We start from the raw sequence: 14,418 nt of genomic DNA on the forward strand, positions 1-14,418 counted from the left end.
ACCCAGCGTGTAGGAGACCGCATCAATCGACATAAATCGAGTATCAGATGCCAAAACCTTCTTCTTCCTATTCCTGCACATTTCAAAAATAAAAATCATTCCATATCTCAATTACAGTATCAAGTGATTGATGAGGTTGTGCAACCACGGAGAGGGGGTGATATTAAAAAGTTGCTCATCCAGAAGGAAGCGTTTTGGATACACTGTTTAGGGACTCTGGAGCCGCGCGGTATGAACCGCGACAATGAGCTTTCACGATTACTATAGCGATAGATATATGTTGGCCAGCATGGCATGAGTTAATATATGTATTTGCTGATTTTTTTCAGAGCGGGAAATTAATCTGCATTCTACGGGAATCTCCGCTATGAAAGTCTTTAAAAAAATGATATTTTTCTTTCAAAATTGTATTTACTATGTTTAAATTTTCATAGTATATCATGTGTTTTGAATGATAGTAATTAATGACGTGGTACCTGTGAACCGGATGTAATTATATAAGCTGCATTCTAACAGTTACCTGTACTGGTTGATAAAGGCTATTGAGCCGTAACGCGTACCTACCCTGTATGCTATGCATGTTGCATAAATAAATCTTTGAGATTTCATAAGCATCTGAGTGCCGGGACCCTTTCTCCATTTGGATTATCGTTATATTTGGTCCTCGGGCACCAACTACCTATTGCAGTGCCGACCTTCTTGGGACTTTGAATATCTTAGTTTAAGCTGAGTGCCAATCATGCATGCACAGCTGTTTTTGTGATTGCTGGGGGCTTGAACCCCACTGATAACACATTCATCACCTATCCACCAGTGGGACAACCCCCTTAAAGGCTCATAGATACGCAGTGTGAGAGTTTCATTATCTTTATACTGAAGTTAGTTCAGAGAGTTGATGCATCAAAAACTGCTTGACTCTAGCCTTAAGCATATTTTTACAACGTCATAGACCTTACCAAATATTAAAGCCAAGCCATGAGAAGTGCCTACTGCAATGAGATTGGACACAGCCTAAAATTACAAAAACACAAACAAAAAAAACTTAAAAGTGATCTTGGCATATCCTTCCATAATTGATATACTGATATATACTTACAATTGCTGTAGGCAAACCAGCATCCACCTTATCCTGAAACGAAACAGGAAAGCAATGCTTAAAAAAGATGAAAAAATGAAATATTTTTCAGAAGGCCAACCAAAATTAAAGAAAGGTCTTCTTCTGGAGAGGTTTCACTGTGTGTGATAGATAGACAGACAGATAGATATCACTGTATACATATGTATACTTACTGTAGCAGACACTATCTGGGCTGAGATCCCTTTGAGCAAAGTATGGCGCATTACTGATCCATGGCGGGAAAAAGCATCAGGTAGCCTCTTCTTCCTGACATGAGTAACAAGATTGCCATTTAATAGTGTGTACTTGATCCCGTACCATTGTAAAAGGATGAGATTTGTAAGACTAGAGGAAAATAATTGATAGTCTTCTATGGGTACCTTTTGTGGGCCCGATCACCACTATCAGAGCTGGCCAATGATGAAGTGTCACATGAGTGGGTGTCAATTGTCTCTATGTTTAGAAGAGCAGGATCCTCAGGTATAAAAGTTTCATCCTCATCATCTGTCTAGAAAGAAGAATGCAGATAAGTTGTAGTCCAAGAAAGACATAGTTCGTTGCCACTGACCTCTTGGCGTTTGCAGGTATTCCTCCTCTCTTGCTATCACAGCTAACAGGGGATCAGGGCGTAGGTGCAGATGCCTTCAAGTGGTATTTTTGTGATGTATATAAATCTGCACTGTGATGTATTAGTGTTACATGCCCCCACCTGTGACGCAGGTAGCCTGAAGAGTACATACCTGACTGCCGGGGTCACAAACGCGGCATGAAATAGCTATCTAAAATAGACTTGCATGCATAATGTTCTAAAAATCCTCTAAAGCAAAAGTTGCAGAAAAGTCGCACATATTTAGACTGCGACTTTCTGTGCGACAAATTTAGACAAGAAAAAACTGTCTAAATCATTTCATAAATCTCCCCCTATGTCTTTCTTGTGCTTTTAGTACTGCTTTGTTGCCTTATCGTTAGAGCACAACTTCATATCCTTCCAGCACCTCCCGTTCATAGTATACTTATCAGACATAGCAGACATATAGCGTTCAGAAATATCCACTACTGTGGAGTTGGACAACTCAATTAACAGCGTGACAGATGGTGCAGAGGGTGCGCTAGGTGCAGGGTGCCAGGATGCAGACAGTTTTTTCATCCAGTGCAAAAGCAAAAACGCACTGCAAGGGATGAGTGCTAAGAACCTGGAAAAAAAAAGTTGCCATGCTTTCTGAAAAAGAAACAAGATTATTTTGGGGATTACGTAACTATAAGAAGCCATCCCAATAAAGTGATGATGTTGATTTTATGGAGGAGTGGCCAAAGGTGCATTTAGATTATTCTCTGAACATGATGAAACTTGTAATCTCAAGACATGAGAAGGAGTATGAAATTATTACTTCTGAATTCCACAAGCTAAAACTGAATTAAAGGTACATGAAACCCAGTTTTCTGTGGTTATGAAGAAGCTAGAATGGAAGCTCATCGCAATACAAGCAGTCCTGAAGGATAATAAGCTAGATAAATTCTTGCGGGATAAGATAGACTTCAATGAGAAACAAGCTAATACTAGACGCAGTCAAAGAAAACCTAGAGGCAGAAAATTCAAAAGTGATTACTGGATGACCGATTCAGAGTCCAGTGGATCTGACCATACTATGGATACAACTGTGATTGCCAAAACTGAACCAAAACCCTCAAATAGCAGTGCCCCTTTAGAAGGAAGAGGACGCGGAGAGGGAGAAAGAGGGGCAAGAGGACACAAAAGGAAGACTGTGTCGTAGAGACAATAACACCCATGGACAGTTTACAAGTGATTAATTTATGTAATTATATTCTGGACGATGCTACAAAATCTGTTTTGTCCAAAGGACTTAGTTTTTGCAGAAGATTTAGATCCTGTCAATTTTGAGATAGAGCTGTTCCATGTTATATGTAAACTAGCCTAGAAAAAGTTTTTTCATAATAAACCTAACAGTAGCACCAGAACAGAGGGTGAGGTCTCCAAGTGGATGGATTGCAGGCGGTAGATGACAATAGCAAATTGTATAAATTCCGGACTCACAGCAGCTAGTTCACACTGTCGGCTTACAGTGAGTTCTATGTGGTCATAGGCTAGAATGTGTTTTCGGGGTACTCAGGCAAATTACTCTAGACCCCTTCCTCAGTAGCTGTGAGGAAGGGGTCTAGAGTAATTTGCCTGAGTACCCCAAAAACGTGTTCTAGCCTATGACCACATAGAACTCACTGTAAGCCGACAGTGTGAACTAGCTGCTGTGAGTCCGGAATTTATACAATTTGCTATTGTCATCTACCGCCTGCAATCCATCCACTTAGAGATCCGCTTGCTGTGAGATCCTCCGTGCCATCCTGTCTCTCTGCTGCCAACAGAGATCCTGCAACCCATCTTCTAAGATCCACTTCCACGATCACTTCCCTGGCTGACGTCAGACGCCGCAGCCACTAGGAGTGTTACTCTGTGACAAAACATGGGGTCCAGCACAGTCTGGACCAGCCACATTCAGCGCCTGCCAGCGCTTACTAACCAGCGGGAGCATTGCATGGACTTAAACATCATGGCACAATACCATCACCAGGAACGGGTAATATTTTATCACTACTGCAATAACTTTTATGGACATTCAACCAACATTATTTCACCATACACTGACTGTTTAGTATCCGGACGTCCAGTAGCTCAATTAATTCACTGTATGTTTTATAAGGTCAATTTTTACATTGATTTTATCACTGCATATTTTATATGTTATATTTGCCATTTATTTTCCTCCCACAAGGGCCCTGTGTGAGGAATAAACGCAATTAAAATCGTATACATCTAATAAAATATCTGTTTAATTAAAGTACGGTCTTAAAATATTTTTTTTTTAAATTTTTTTTAACTACTATCTACTACTATTGAGGTTTGGGCTATTTTTGCACAACATATTTAGATTACTTCATCACATTGGGTAAGTGAATTCCCCGATACCTCGGACAGTAGTAAATTGTGAGCTGCACCAACCCCTTTTTTTCTTCTTCATTTACAAATCTGTTTAACTTTTTGGCACCAGTTGATAAAAAAATAAAAATAAAATGTTTTCCACAGGAGTACTCCTTTAACATGTTTACTTTCTAACTACCAAGCCACTACATAGTGATATGGCATCTATGGTGATGGCATATCATATCTTGTCATGTGTGGTCCCAGGGGCATAACTAAAGCTGTTGCAACCACACGAGCTGATATGGGGTCCAGACAATGAGAAAGTTCACTCAGATTAAACAATGCACTTTTTGTATGGATTAAACGGGTACTTCACTGGAAAACAAAATATTTTAAATCAACTGGTGCCAGAAAGTTAAACAGATTGGTAAATTACTTCTATTAAAAAAACTTAATCTTCTGAGTACTTATCAGCTGCTATATAAAACAGAGGAAATTCTTTTCTTTTTGAATTTCTTTTCAGTCGTACCACAGTGCTCTCTGCTGACACCTCTGTCCATTTTAGGAACTGTCCAGAGCAGGAGAGGTTTGCTATGGGTATTTACTCCTGCTCTGGACAGTTCCTGACATGAAGAGAGGTATCAGCAGAGAGCACTGTGGTCAAACAGAAAGGAAATGCCAAAAGAAAAGAACTTCCTCTGTAGTATACAGCATCTGACAAGTACTGGAAGGGTTAAGATTTTTAAATAGAAGTAATTTACAAATCTGTTTAACTTTCTGGCACCACTTGATTTAAAAATTTTTTTTTCCAGTGGAGTACCCCTTTAAGCTGGTGTGGTCGGGTGTACTATGTGGGTTCTAGGATATACAATGTTATTATCCATAACTTTATTTTGCTGTTTATGCTACTGTTTCAGCAGCTTGTCATTAATTAGGAGAGCGTCTAATATTGCAATTGGGCCTCTGAATTTTTGTTACACCCCTGGATGGTCCATATGCATGGCAAAATGAGAAGTTTTAAGTTTTTTATCTATATATAGGCATGATTCAGGGGCATTCTGGAATTTTTTTTTTTTTTATTTGACTATGTTACAGGGGCTGTAAAGTTAGTGTAGTTCTTAATATAGTGTCTGTACCTGTGTTTCATGGTGGTCTCACAATTTTTCTTAGATTTTTACCCCATATACCGCTATACCGGTCTGGCCCCTCCCCCACAATCCGAGTCAATAAATAAATTAAACCTACCCGTAATGGGGGTGGTCCGGGCCATCCATCCTTCCTGTAATGTCCGGGGGCGTTCCGGGTGAAGAGTGAACCGGTCCGGGCTGTCCTTCTCCGGCGGTCATCTTCTCCACTCCGGGCAGGCTCTGGCCTCGCTGCGCACTGGGGCGTCACTGCGCAGCGGCGTCTATGCAGCGTACTAGGCCGGAGCCTGCCCGGAGTGGAGAAGATGACCGCCGGAGAAGGACAGCCCAGACCGGTTCACCCTCCACCCGGAACGCCCCAGGACACTACAGGAAGGAAGAATGGATGGCCCGGACCACCCTGACAGGTATGGGGAGAGAAGAGGGTGGCGGCGGCGGCCTATGGCCCCGCAAAAGCCACTGCAGATCATTGATTTAAAGCACCCGCTTTAAATCAATGATCTGCAGCGGTGTCGCGGGGGGTTAAATAGCCGATAACTTATACCGGAATATCGGTATAAGTTATCGGCTATCGGCCCTAACCTGCACCGATTATCGGTATCGGCCCTAAAAAAACGATATCGGTCAATCCCTATCACACATACAAACAAGGAATGTTGGGATTTGTAGTTTAAGGGAAAAAACTCCAACAGGAAATAGCCAGTTCACAAGAAGATAGCCTCAGCTTTATGGAAATACCACAACATAGCCATTTAGCCCCAAGACAAGCACAGATCCTTCCTAAGCATGTCCATTACTGTCTGGCAGGTATGCACTAAAATCACCTTATGGTGAATAACCCCTTTAAGTACACAATTTTATGCACTGAGGATGCAATGTTTTTAATCCCATTTTAAGAGATACTGTGTTTTGCTACGCAATTCACCATGCAGTAAAAAATGATGCTACATTTTGTCTGTTGCTTAATGTGATTACGGCAGTACTAAATAACTATAGTTCTTTTTATATTTTAATACTTTTGCACAATAAAAACACTTTTGTCACCTGTCAGCATAATGAAGGCAGGCCTGACTAGGTGTACATATATGGCAGACCTAAGGGCCTTTATTAGGCTCCCGACAATAAAAGACACCCCTTTAGCAGCCCGTGATCATGTTACAGAGGAATGCTGATGGAAAGACTGTAACGGCTCCCTTCTTTAAAACGACTAAACTATTTGTGCAGGAGTAAGTTCTCATAGTGAACACCGTAATAGGGGTTAAAGGGGTTATCCAGTGGCTTGGGTTTTTTCAAAAGTATGCCCGTTCTGTAGTATGTAACAATACAAATCTTTACTATCCTCGTGTACTCCTTCCTGTGTCCTGCTCCAGGTCCTGCAGCAATCGTCTTCTTCAGCAGTAGTCTAACATGTCGGGCGCAGGAAGCACCCGGGTCCAGTGTGTGACATTGCCGCTTAGCAAATCACTTACTGCAGTCATGTCCCACCTCGACCAGCGATTTGCTGAGCATCAGTGTGACACACTGGACCCGGGTGCTTCCTCGGCCTGACATGTTAGGCTACTGCTCAAGAAGAGATTGCTGTAGGACCTGGAGCTGCGGTTCAGAAAAAAGGATTGCTGTTGGGCGCAAAGCAAGACCATGGAGGCATCGCGGGAGCACAGGGGGCGAGTAAAGAATTGTTTTGTTATATACTACAGACTGGGCATACTTTTAAACCCCCGCCCCCACCCCACAGCCACTCCTTAGGCTAGGTTTCCACACATTTTTTTTTTTTTTTTGGAATGTTTGGAAAACTGCCACAGCAGTCAGAAGTGGATACAGTAGGAAAAAGAAGTATAGTCATTTGTTTATATTTCCCATTCCTTTTGGAGAAACTTCTAGCTTTGGCTCAAAAACTGCAGTGGGACTTAAAAAAAAAATATGCCAGAAAAAAATGTGCGGAGACCAAGCCTTTATTAGGTTCTGTCAGATTTCATATGTCCTGTTATAAACAAAAACATATGGAGCTCACCTCATTCAAGATGCTCTCTAAAGTTGGAGGGGTGTCAACTTGGGGAATGTCAAATTCCTTGTCATCAATCTAAAAGAAAAACATAAAATATCAAAACAGGCTTGTGGGATAGATAAAAATAAAAAGAACACAATGCTTTAAACTGTACATTGTAACAATTAACCTTCACACTGTATTTGTATGATGTCTCATATAAACATTTAATATTCATTTATTATTTTATGTAAAGCTTCACTTTTCAAGTTCTCCGGAATACCCTTTTAAAACATTATAAATAAATATATGATATAATTAAGGTAGGTTATATTACACATCCAATGAACAGTCAGTTCTTGAACTTGCAAGGAAGGACTTCAGTGGATACAGCCGTCTCAGAGTGATGCTGGCAAACCCAGATGGACATGGTAAGGAAGGATAAGACATACTTTAATGACCAATATGCAACTCGTTTCGCTGCGCATGCGCAGCGAAACGTGTTTCATCTTGGTCATTAAAGTACGTCTTATCCTTCCTTACCGTGTCCATTTTGGTTCATCAGCGACACACTGAGCCGGCTGTATCCACTGAAGTCCTGCCTTGCATGTTATCCTTATCCTTAGCTGGAGGGCAGCAGACGACCACCCATTGCTAGGTGCCTTTACCATTGTTGTGTATGAGCTTACACAACCCCCAGGATGAGCGGTGGTTATTCATTATTTTCTTGCACCTGGTATTATTGGTTTTACCCTATGGAGCGCTTGTTTTCCTATTCTCAGTTCTTGAACTTGATATGGGGACACCAGGAAAAATAGGTACGTGGGGCCAAACTGTGATGGCTAGACAGCATCTCGGAGCATCTCAAAAATGGTAGATCTTTTAATATATCCCTAGTATGCAGTGGTAAATACTAAGGGTGCACCAAAATAAAAATTCTGAAACAAAACCTGAAACAAAAAAAAATACTTTCCCAATCCACCCTCAATTCCTGCTTTCTGCCATTAAACAAAACTCTTAGGCCCAGTTCACACCTGAGAAGCTCCGGACAAAAAACTTCACAGAAATAGGACTCTGCTGCACCTTAATTTCCGAGAGGAATTTCAAAACGGAATTCCGCTCGGAAATTCTGTGGAGTGAACCCGGCCTTAAAAACAGACTTTACCTAAGTCTTAGTGCTATTTCCCCTTTGCCCACTAGATGGAAGCAGTGGATAACAAATAGATATTCTGGTAGTTCTACAATTGATTTTCTGTCTCTATCCACCAGATTGCTGTATTAGATTATATTCTATACCACAGGTATAATCTAGTAAAACAAATACTGCCATCTGGCGAGTCAACATCCACTAATCTACAAACATTTTTAACACCATCCCAACATTTAGGGTACATTCACACGTTGGTAACGTAAGACAGAACCGCAGCGAATTTCACTACCATTCACTTCAATGGGTCCACAGTCAATCTGCACTATCGCAGATTTTCCATTAAACCATTAAAGTTAATGGTAGCAAAAGCTGCAACAAATTTCCCATGCTGAGTTATCAATGTATCATAGTAACATAGTTCATTAGTTCATAAGGTTGAAAAAAGACCAGAGTCCATCAAGTTCAGCCTATGACCCTAATAAGTCCCTACTGAGTTGATCCAGAGGAAGGCAAAAAACTTCCTTCCCGACTCCAAATTTGGCAGTCAGAATAAATCCCTGGTTCAACCTTCTTGTGTACCATGACTGCTGGGTCCTCTCCAGCCCCGCCCAGCAACCTGTCAACCCATTCCGCGATGTGCCGAACTAGAGAGCCAGGAAGACAACACACTGTTCGGCAATCCCGGTCTTTGTGACAGATCGCCTTGCCTGTCTCCCTAATAATTGAGTCCCCCACTACCAGTACCTGTCTGGCCTGCCCTGCTCTCCTCCCTCCCTCCTTACTGGAGCAGACACCCCCCTGGCGGTCAGAGGCAGAGTCCTGCTGCAGTACTGCTAGCTCTGAAATGGTATTCCCCTCATCTGCCAACCGGGCAAACTTGTTGGGGTGTGCCAGTTCAGGACTAGCCTCCCTGACACTTTTCCCTCTACCCCGTTTTCTAACTGTAACCCAGCTAGCTGCCTGACTGTCCTGCACCTCCGTCCCATTATCCTCCCCCACCTCTACCCCAGAGAGTACTTGCTCAGTGAGCAGGAGACTCCACTCCAGGTTGTCAATGCTTCTCAGTGTTGCCAGTTGCTCCTCTAGATCCAGGATCTGGGGGCTTCCAAATGAACATCTGGCACACATCCTGTACAACAATATGCACCCTCAAACTGCTGTTCAAGGATTGCATACATTGTGCAAGATGGACAACGGACTACATTTTCCAACATGGAGGCCACACTGGATTTGGGGATTGCAAAAATTAACAGTAAAAAAAACAATCAAATATTTCAATGAAACGTCCTGAATTTAAAGTTCCTTAATTTTAAGTCCCTCTCACTTTTATACTTACACTCACTTGTATACTTCACACTCTCGTATACAGACACACAATCACTAGCTTAGACAATCGCTTAGTATATTTTCTTTTAAAGTTACCAGACACCACCTCTCTCTTCCACTGCCTGGAAGTGAATACAATGTACTGATAGGCAGCATAATCCTACCAACAGATGCTGGCGGGCCAGGTTGCTGGCTGGGAAAGGGTCAGGTTTGGCAGCTTTCAGTCAAGGCGGTGTTTGGGTAGAGTCATAGCAGCGTGACAGCATCACAGCTAAACATTGGGTGGGCACACAGCTTAATAACCACGTTGCTGGTGGGCAGGGGAGATGGCAAATTTTTGGCCATTTTATTCTCTATTGGCAAAAAGCAGATAACAGCATCTTTAGCCGAAACATTCTGGGCATCAATAGATTGGTGCCGTCCTAGTTAACAATGAACCAAAAGTGTTCCAAGGAAGGACAACCAGTGGACCAGCAACAGGGTCATGGGGGGGGGGGGGGGTCAAGGCTCACTGATGCATGTGGGGAATGAAGGCTAGGCCATCTGATCCATTTCTAAAGATGTGCTACTGTAGCACCAATTGCTGAAAAAATTTGTGATGGTGATGAGAGAAAGATGTCAGAACACATAGAGCATTACAGCTTGCTGCACATGGGGCTGTGTAACCACAGATTGGTCAGAATTCTTATGTCTCATGTCCACTGGCAAATCTGCCTACAATGGGCATGTGAGCATTAGAACTGGACCACGGAGCAATGGAAGAAGACCAGGTGTTTTCTTTTACATCAGACACATCACTTACCAGGGTAAGAGCCGGCACCAAGATGCACAAAAAGAAGAAGGCAAACTGGCAAAGGCAGTGAGATGCTCTAAGTAATAAACCTTAGTTCATGGTATTTATGTGGATGTTACTTTGACACATACAACCTACCTAAACATTGTATGGACAATATACATCACTTAATGGCAAATATATTCCCTATTGGCAATGGCCTATTTCTGCAGGATAATTTCCTGGTCACATGAAGAAATTGTTTAGAAATTGTTTGAAGAACATAATCTTCCCAAATCTCAATCTGATCAAGTATCTGTGGAAAGTGATATGGAAAACCAGGTCGATCCATGAAGTCTTAATATTTACAGGACTTAAAGGATCTGCTGCTGCTGCTAAAATCTTGGTGCAGAATCAAGGTCTCAATGAGATTGAGCAGTTCAGACAGCATGAGGTGGGTACACAATAGTAGATGGGTGCTTGTAGTGTTATGGTTGATCAAGGTGTGAATGTGTATATTGTATTTCATGAAAAAATGTATTTCACGTCACAAACTTAATTAAAGGGGTACTGCAGAGTAGGTCAATTTACTCCCTATTCACAGGATCACGGGGGCCCCACCAGTCTGACTCCCCGCGATCTCCTGCACTCCGGCTCTACTCAAGTACAGAGTGGGGATCCACACACGCCTCCATTCACCTCTATGAGAGAGCTGGAGATACCTGAGCTCTGTACTCGTGTATCTCCGGCTCTCCGATAGACATTAATGGAGAATGCATGCCGTTTCCCCTGCGATCAGACCCTTATTCCCTATCCGGTGGATAGGGGATAAATTGTCCTACATTTCAGTACTCCTTTAAATGGCACTCTCATTAAAACTAATGTTTGCTACTGCACTCCTTATGGTAAATAAAAAATATCTTTCGAATGTACTTTGTTTAAAAAAAAAAATAATAATTCAGTTTTCTATGTTTTATTTGTGTTTAAAAAAGCTGCCACTAGGTGTCTGCCTACTTCACATCCCCCCACCATCTCTTGCACAGACTGCTGGCGTGGCAAAAGTCCAAAATCAGGAAATGCAGTCTGGAGTGTTGAGGGGTGTGTGTCCAGCCTTAGCCAATGATAGCTCATCTCACACTGAACTGCTCTGGGCTGTGTGTAGCAGAGTGAGGGAGGAAGTTCTCCCCTATATGTCTTCAGATGATGTCACGACTGCTGGGTAACGCCCCTTCCCAGTCTGTCAATCTGACTGAGACTGAGCAGAAAATACAGAGCAATATCAAGGTAGAAAACTAAAAAATAATAACAATAAAGGCAGGGGGTGGTTTATCATGATGGGGGCAGTGGAGGATTATAACATTTAACAAGATCATGAGAGGTACTCTTTAAATAATGTAATCTGTAAATAAAGTATACGGGCATCTTAACAATACAGTTAATGAAATAGTCACCAATTCCTGCTTGAAATCCAAGTCCTTATCCACATCAACGTAGCCTATACGTGTCTGGGATTTGTTGAGTTCATCTTCCACACTCCCAGATAATCCAGCTGTTTCAGCAATAAATCTCCCTGCTTCCCATCCCTTGGAACTGGCATCATCTTCTCCAACGTCTGACTCCACTGAAAAAAAAAAAGAGAGATACCGTAACATATTCCATCTTAGTATAATGTACAGTTCTCATTCTGGCCACTAAACCTCAATAAGCGACATGTCCTGTTCGGTAGAGATCATTTTTCTGCATTCTCCTCCTTGCAATGGGAAGTAATATCTATATAGAAAGAACACAGGATCCACCATTTACAATAGATGATGATTATAGCTCAGCCTCTCCCCCTCTCTGCAAAGTGAATTCTAAGGGAGAGTTCAGCTCCAAATTAAAGGATCCTATGGTCAATGGAGGTGTAGCAAAGAATCTCTTTAAATCAGTTTTTTCCTAACAGTGTGTCGGCAGCTGTTGCATAACTACAACTCCCAGTATGCCTTTGGTTGTCCAGGCATGCTGGAAGTTGTAGTTTTGCAACAGCTGGAGACAAACTGTTTGGATAACACTGATCTAAATGCTGCTTACAGACATTCAGATAAAATTGCTGCCCCCATAATCATGAACACAAAACATAAAAAGCAGCGAAAAAGAAATTTACAATCAGAAAATAAAAATATATTTTTTTTAAATGTGTATTTATATCTGATTTTAATAAGTAAGAAAGCAGCCATGTTTCAATCCTGCACAACCCTCTAACGCAGTATACCGGATTTTCGCCACATAAGACGCTCCGGCATATAAGAAACACCCAATTTTAAAGGAGGAAAATCTAGAAAAAAAAGATTCTGAACCAAATACAATGTAAAGTATAGGACAGTGATCTTCAACCTGCGGACCTCCAGATGTTGCAAAACTACAATTCCCAGCATGTCCGGACCGCCGTTGGCTGTCCGGGCATGCCGGGAGTTGTAGTTTTGCAACATCTGGAGGTCCGCAGGTTGAAGACCACTGGTATAGGAGGTAATACTCCCCGCCGCTCCGGACCCGTCCCCGCTGCCCTGGATGTCGCCCTCCATCGCTGTCGCCGCGTCCCTGGGGTGTCCCCGTTGCTCCGGAACGTCTCTGCTGCCCGGGATCCTCGCTCCGCGTTGCCGCCATCACGTCGCTAAGCACGCTGCTCCTATTGGATGACGGGACGGCGTGCGCGACGACATGACGACGACGAAGGAGAGCGCCGGCCATGCAGGGGATCCCGGCACAGAGCAGTCATTCGCCGTTCGGACACCGAGGAGACAGGTAAGGTCCCTTCCGGTGTCCTGTAAGCTGTTCGGGACGCCACAATTTCACCGTGGCGGTCCCGAACAGCACGACTGAGCAGCCGGGTTAGTGTCACTTTCGCTTCAGATGCGGCGGTCAGCTTTGATCGCGGCATCTGAAGGGTTAATACAGGGCATCACCGCGATCGTCATGTATTAGCCGCGGGTCCCGGCCGTTGATGGCCGCAGGGACCGCCACGATATGACAGGGTTTTAATGTGTATTTGCCGTATAAGACGCACCAACTTTTCCCCTCCAGTTTTGGGGAAGAAAAAGTGCGTCTTATACGGCGAAAAATACGGTAATCACTTTTCCTTTATTTTATAATATACATTTTTGTTTCCCACCACGATCTGCCTTGAATTTCTCAAACACTTGCCTATTGAAGGAATTCTATAACCCGGATGGGGCATTCTAACCTAACGTGGTAAGAGAGGATGTTATACTGAGGATTATTATTTAATATGGCGCTAAAGTGTGCCATTAATCTGCAAGGTCCATTTTAAAGCAAAAACTAATCAACAGACTGATTTTTACTGGATTTGCTATGGAATATACAAGTTTCTGACCAAGAAGGGTGGAGAGCCAGTGGATTTGATATGTAAATGTGCAGCTATTGTTTTGTGTGCTCCTCTATTGTACTGTCTGCTGTAATACTAATCGAAAAGAACAATGGTTACTCAAAACAAGAACACAACTAAATGGAAATCTCTCTTGTAATGTAAATGTAACCTTCACCTTCACTTAGGGCGTGTGCTGTCTAGTCTGAGACTATTGATTCAGTGGCAATGGTCTATGACCCCTTTTTTTGGGAAAGGCTAATATTAACACAACAAAACTAAGTTTCATTTTGTAGAGAGAGTGAATATTGCGGGTATGTTACTTGCATTTTGCCGTTTCTTGAACTGCCTGTATGCATGAGGTAAATGTAGGCGAGTTCAGCATGATTGGCCAAGTATTTTCTTTTTTAGACTTGTATTGCTTCTGACTCATTTAAAGGGGTTATCCAGGATTCAAAAAACAAACCTAATTTCTTTCAAAGACCGCTCCCTGTCTGTCTAAAGTTTGGGTGTGGTTCTGAAGCTCAGTTCCATTGAAGCAAATGGAGCCAAGTTGTAATACCACACCCAACCTGGAGATAGATAGGGAGCGGTCTTGGAAAGAAATTAGGTCTGTTTTTCAATTCCT

The 14,418-nt window shown here is 42.5% G+C and overlaps 1 protein-coding gene across 4 annotated transcripts in view; it reads right to left on the reverse strand.

The window, feature by feature from the left end:
- VPS8 (VPS8 subunit of CORVET complex) overlaps window positions 1-14,418 on the reverse strand; it is a 281,893-nt gene that overhangs the window by 264,286 nt on the left and 3,189 nt on the right. For all 4 annotated transcript variants that reach the window (XM_056535311.1, XM_056535309.1, XM_056535310.1 and 1 more), the window contains exons 2-7: window positions 11,881-12,050; window positions 7,209-7,277; window positions 1,498-1,625; window positions 1,291-1,384; window positions 1,097-1,129; window positions 957-1,011 (exon numbers count right to left, since the gene is read on the reverse strand). In XM_056535311.1, coding sequence (XP_056391286.1) covers window positions 957-1,011; window positions 1,097-1,129; window positions 1,291-1,384; window positions 1,498-1,625; window positions 7,209-7,277; window positions 11,881-12,050 — 549 coding nt within the window. The remainder of the gene's footprint in view (window positions 1-956; window positions 1,012-1,096; window positions 1,130-1,290; window positions 1,385-1,497; window positions 1,626-7,208; window positions 7,278-11,880; window positions 12,051-14,418) is intronic.

This window comes from Hyla sarda, chromosome 8 (assembly GCF_029499605.1).
Source record: "Hyla sarda isolate aHylSar1 chromosome 8, aHylSar1.hap1, whole genome shotgun sequence".
Taxonomy (NCBI): Eukaryota; Metazoa; Chordata; class Amphibia; order Anura; family Hylidae; genus Hyla; species Hyla sarda.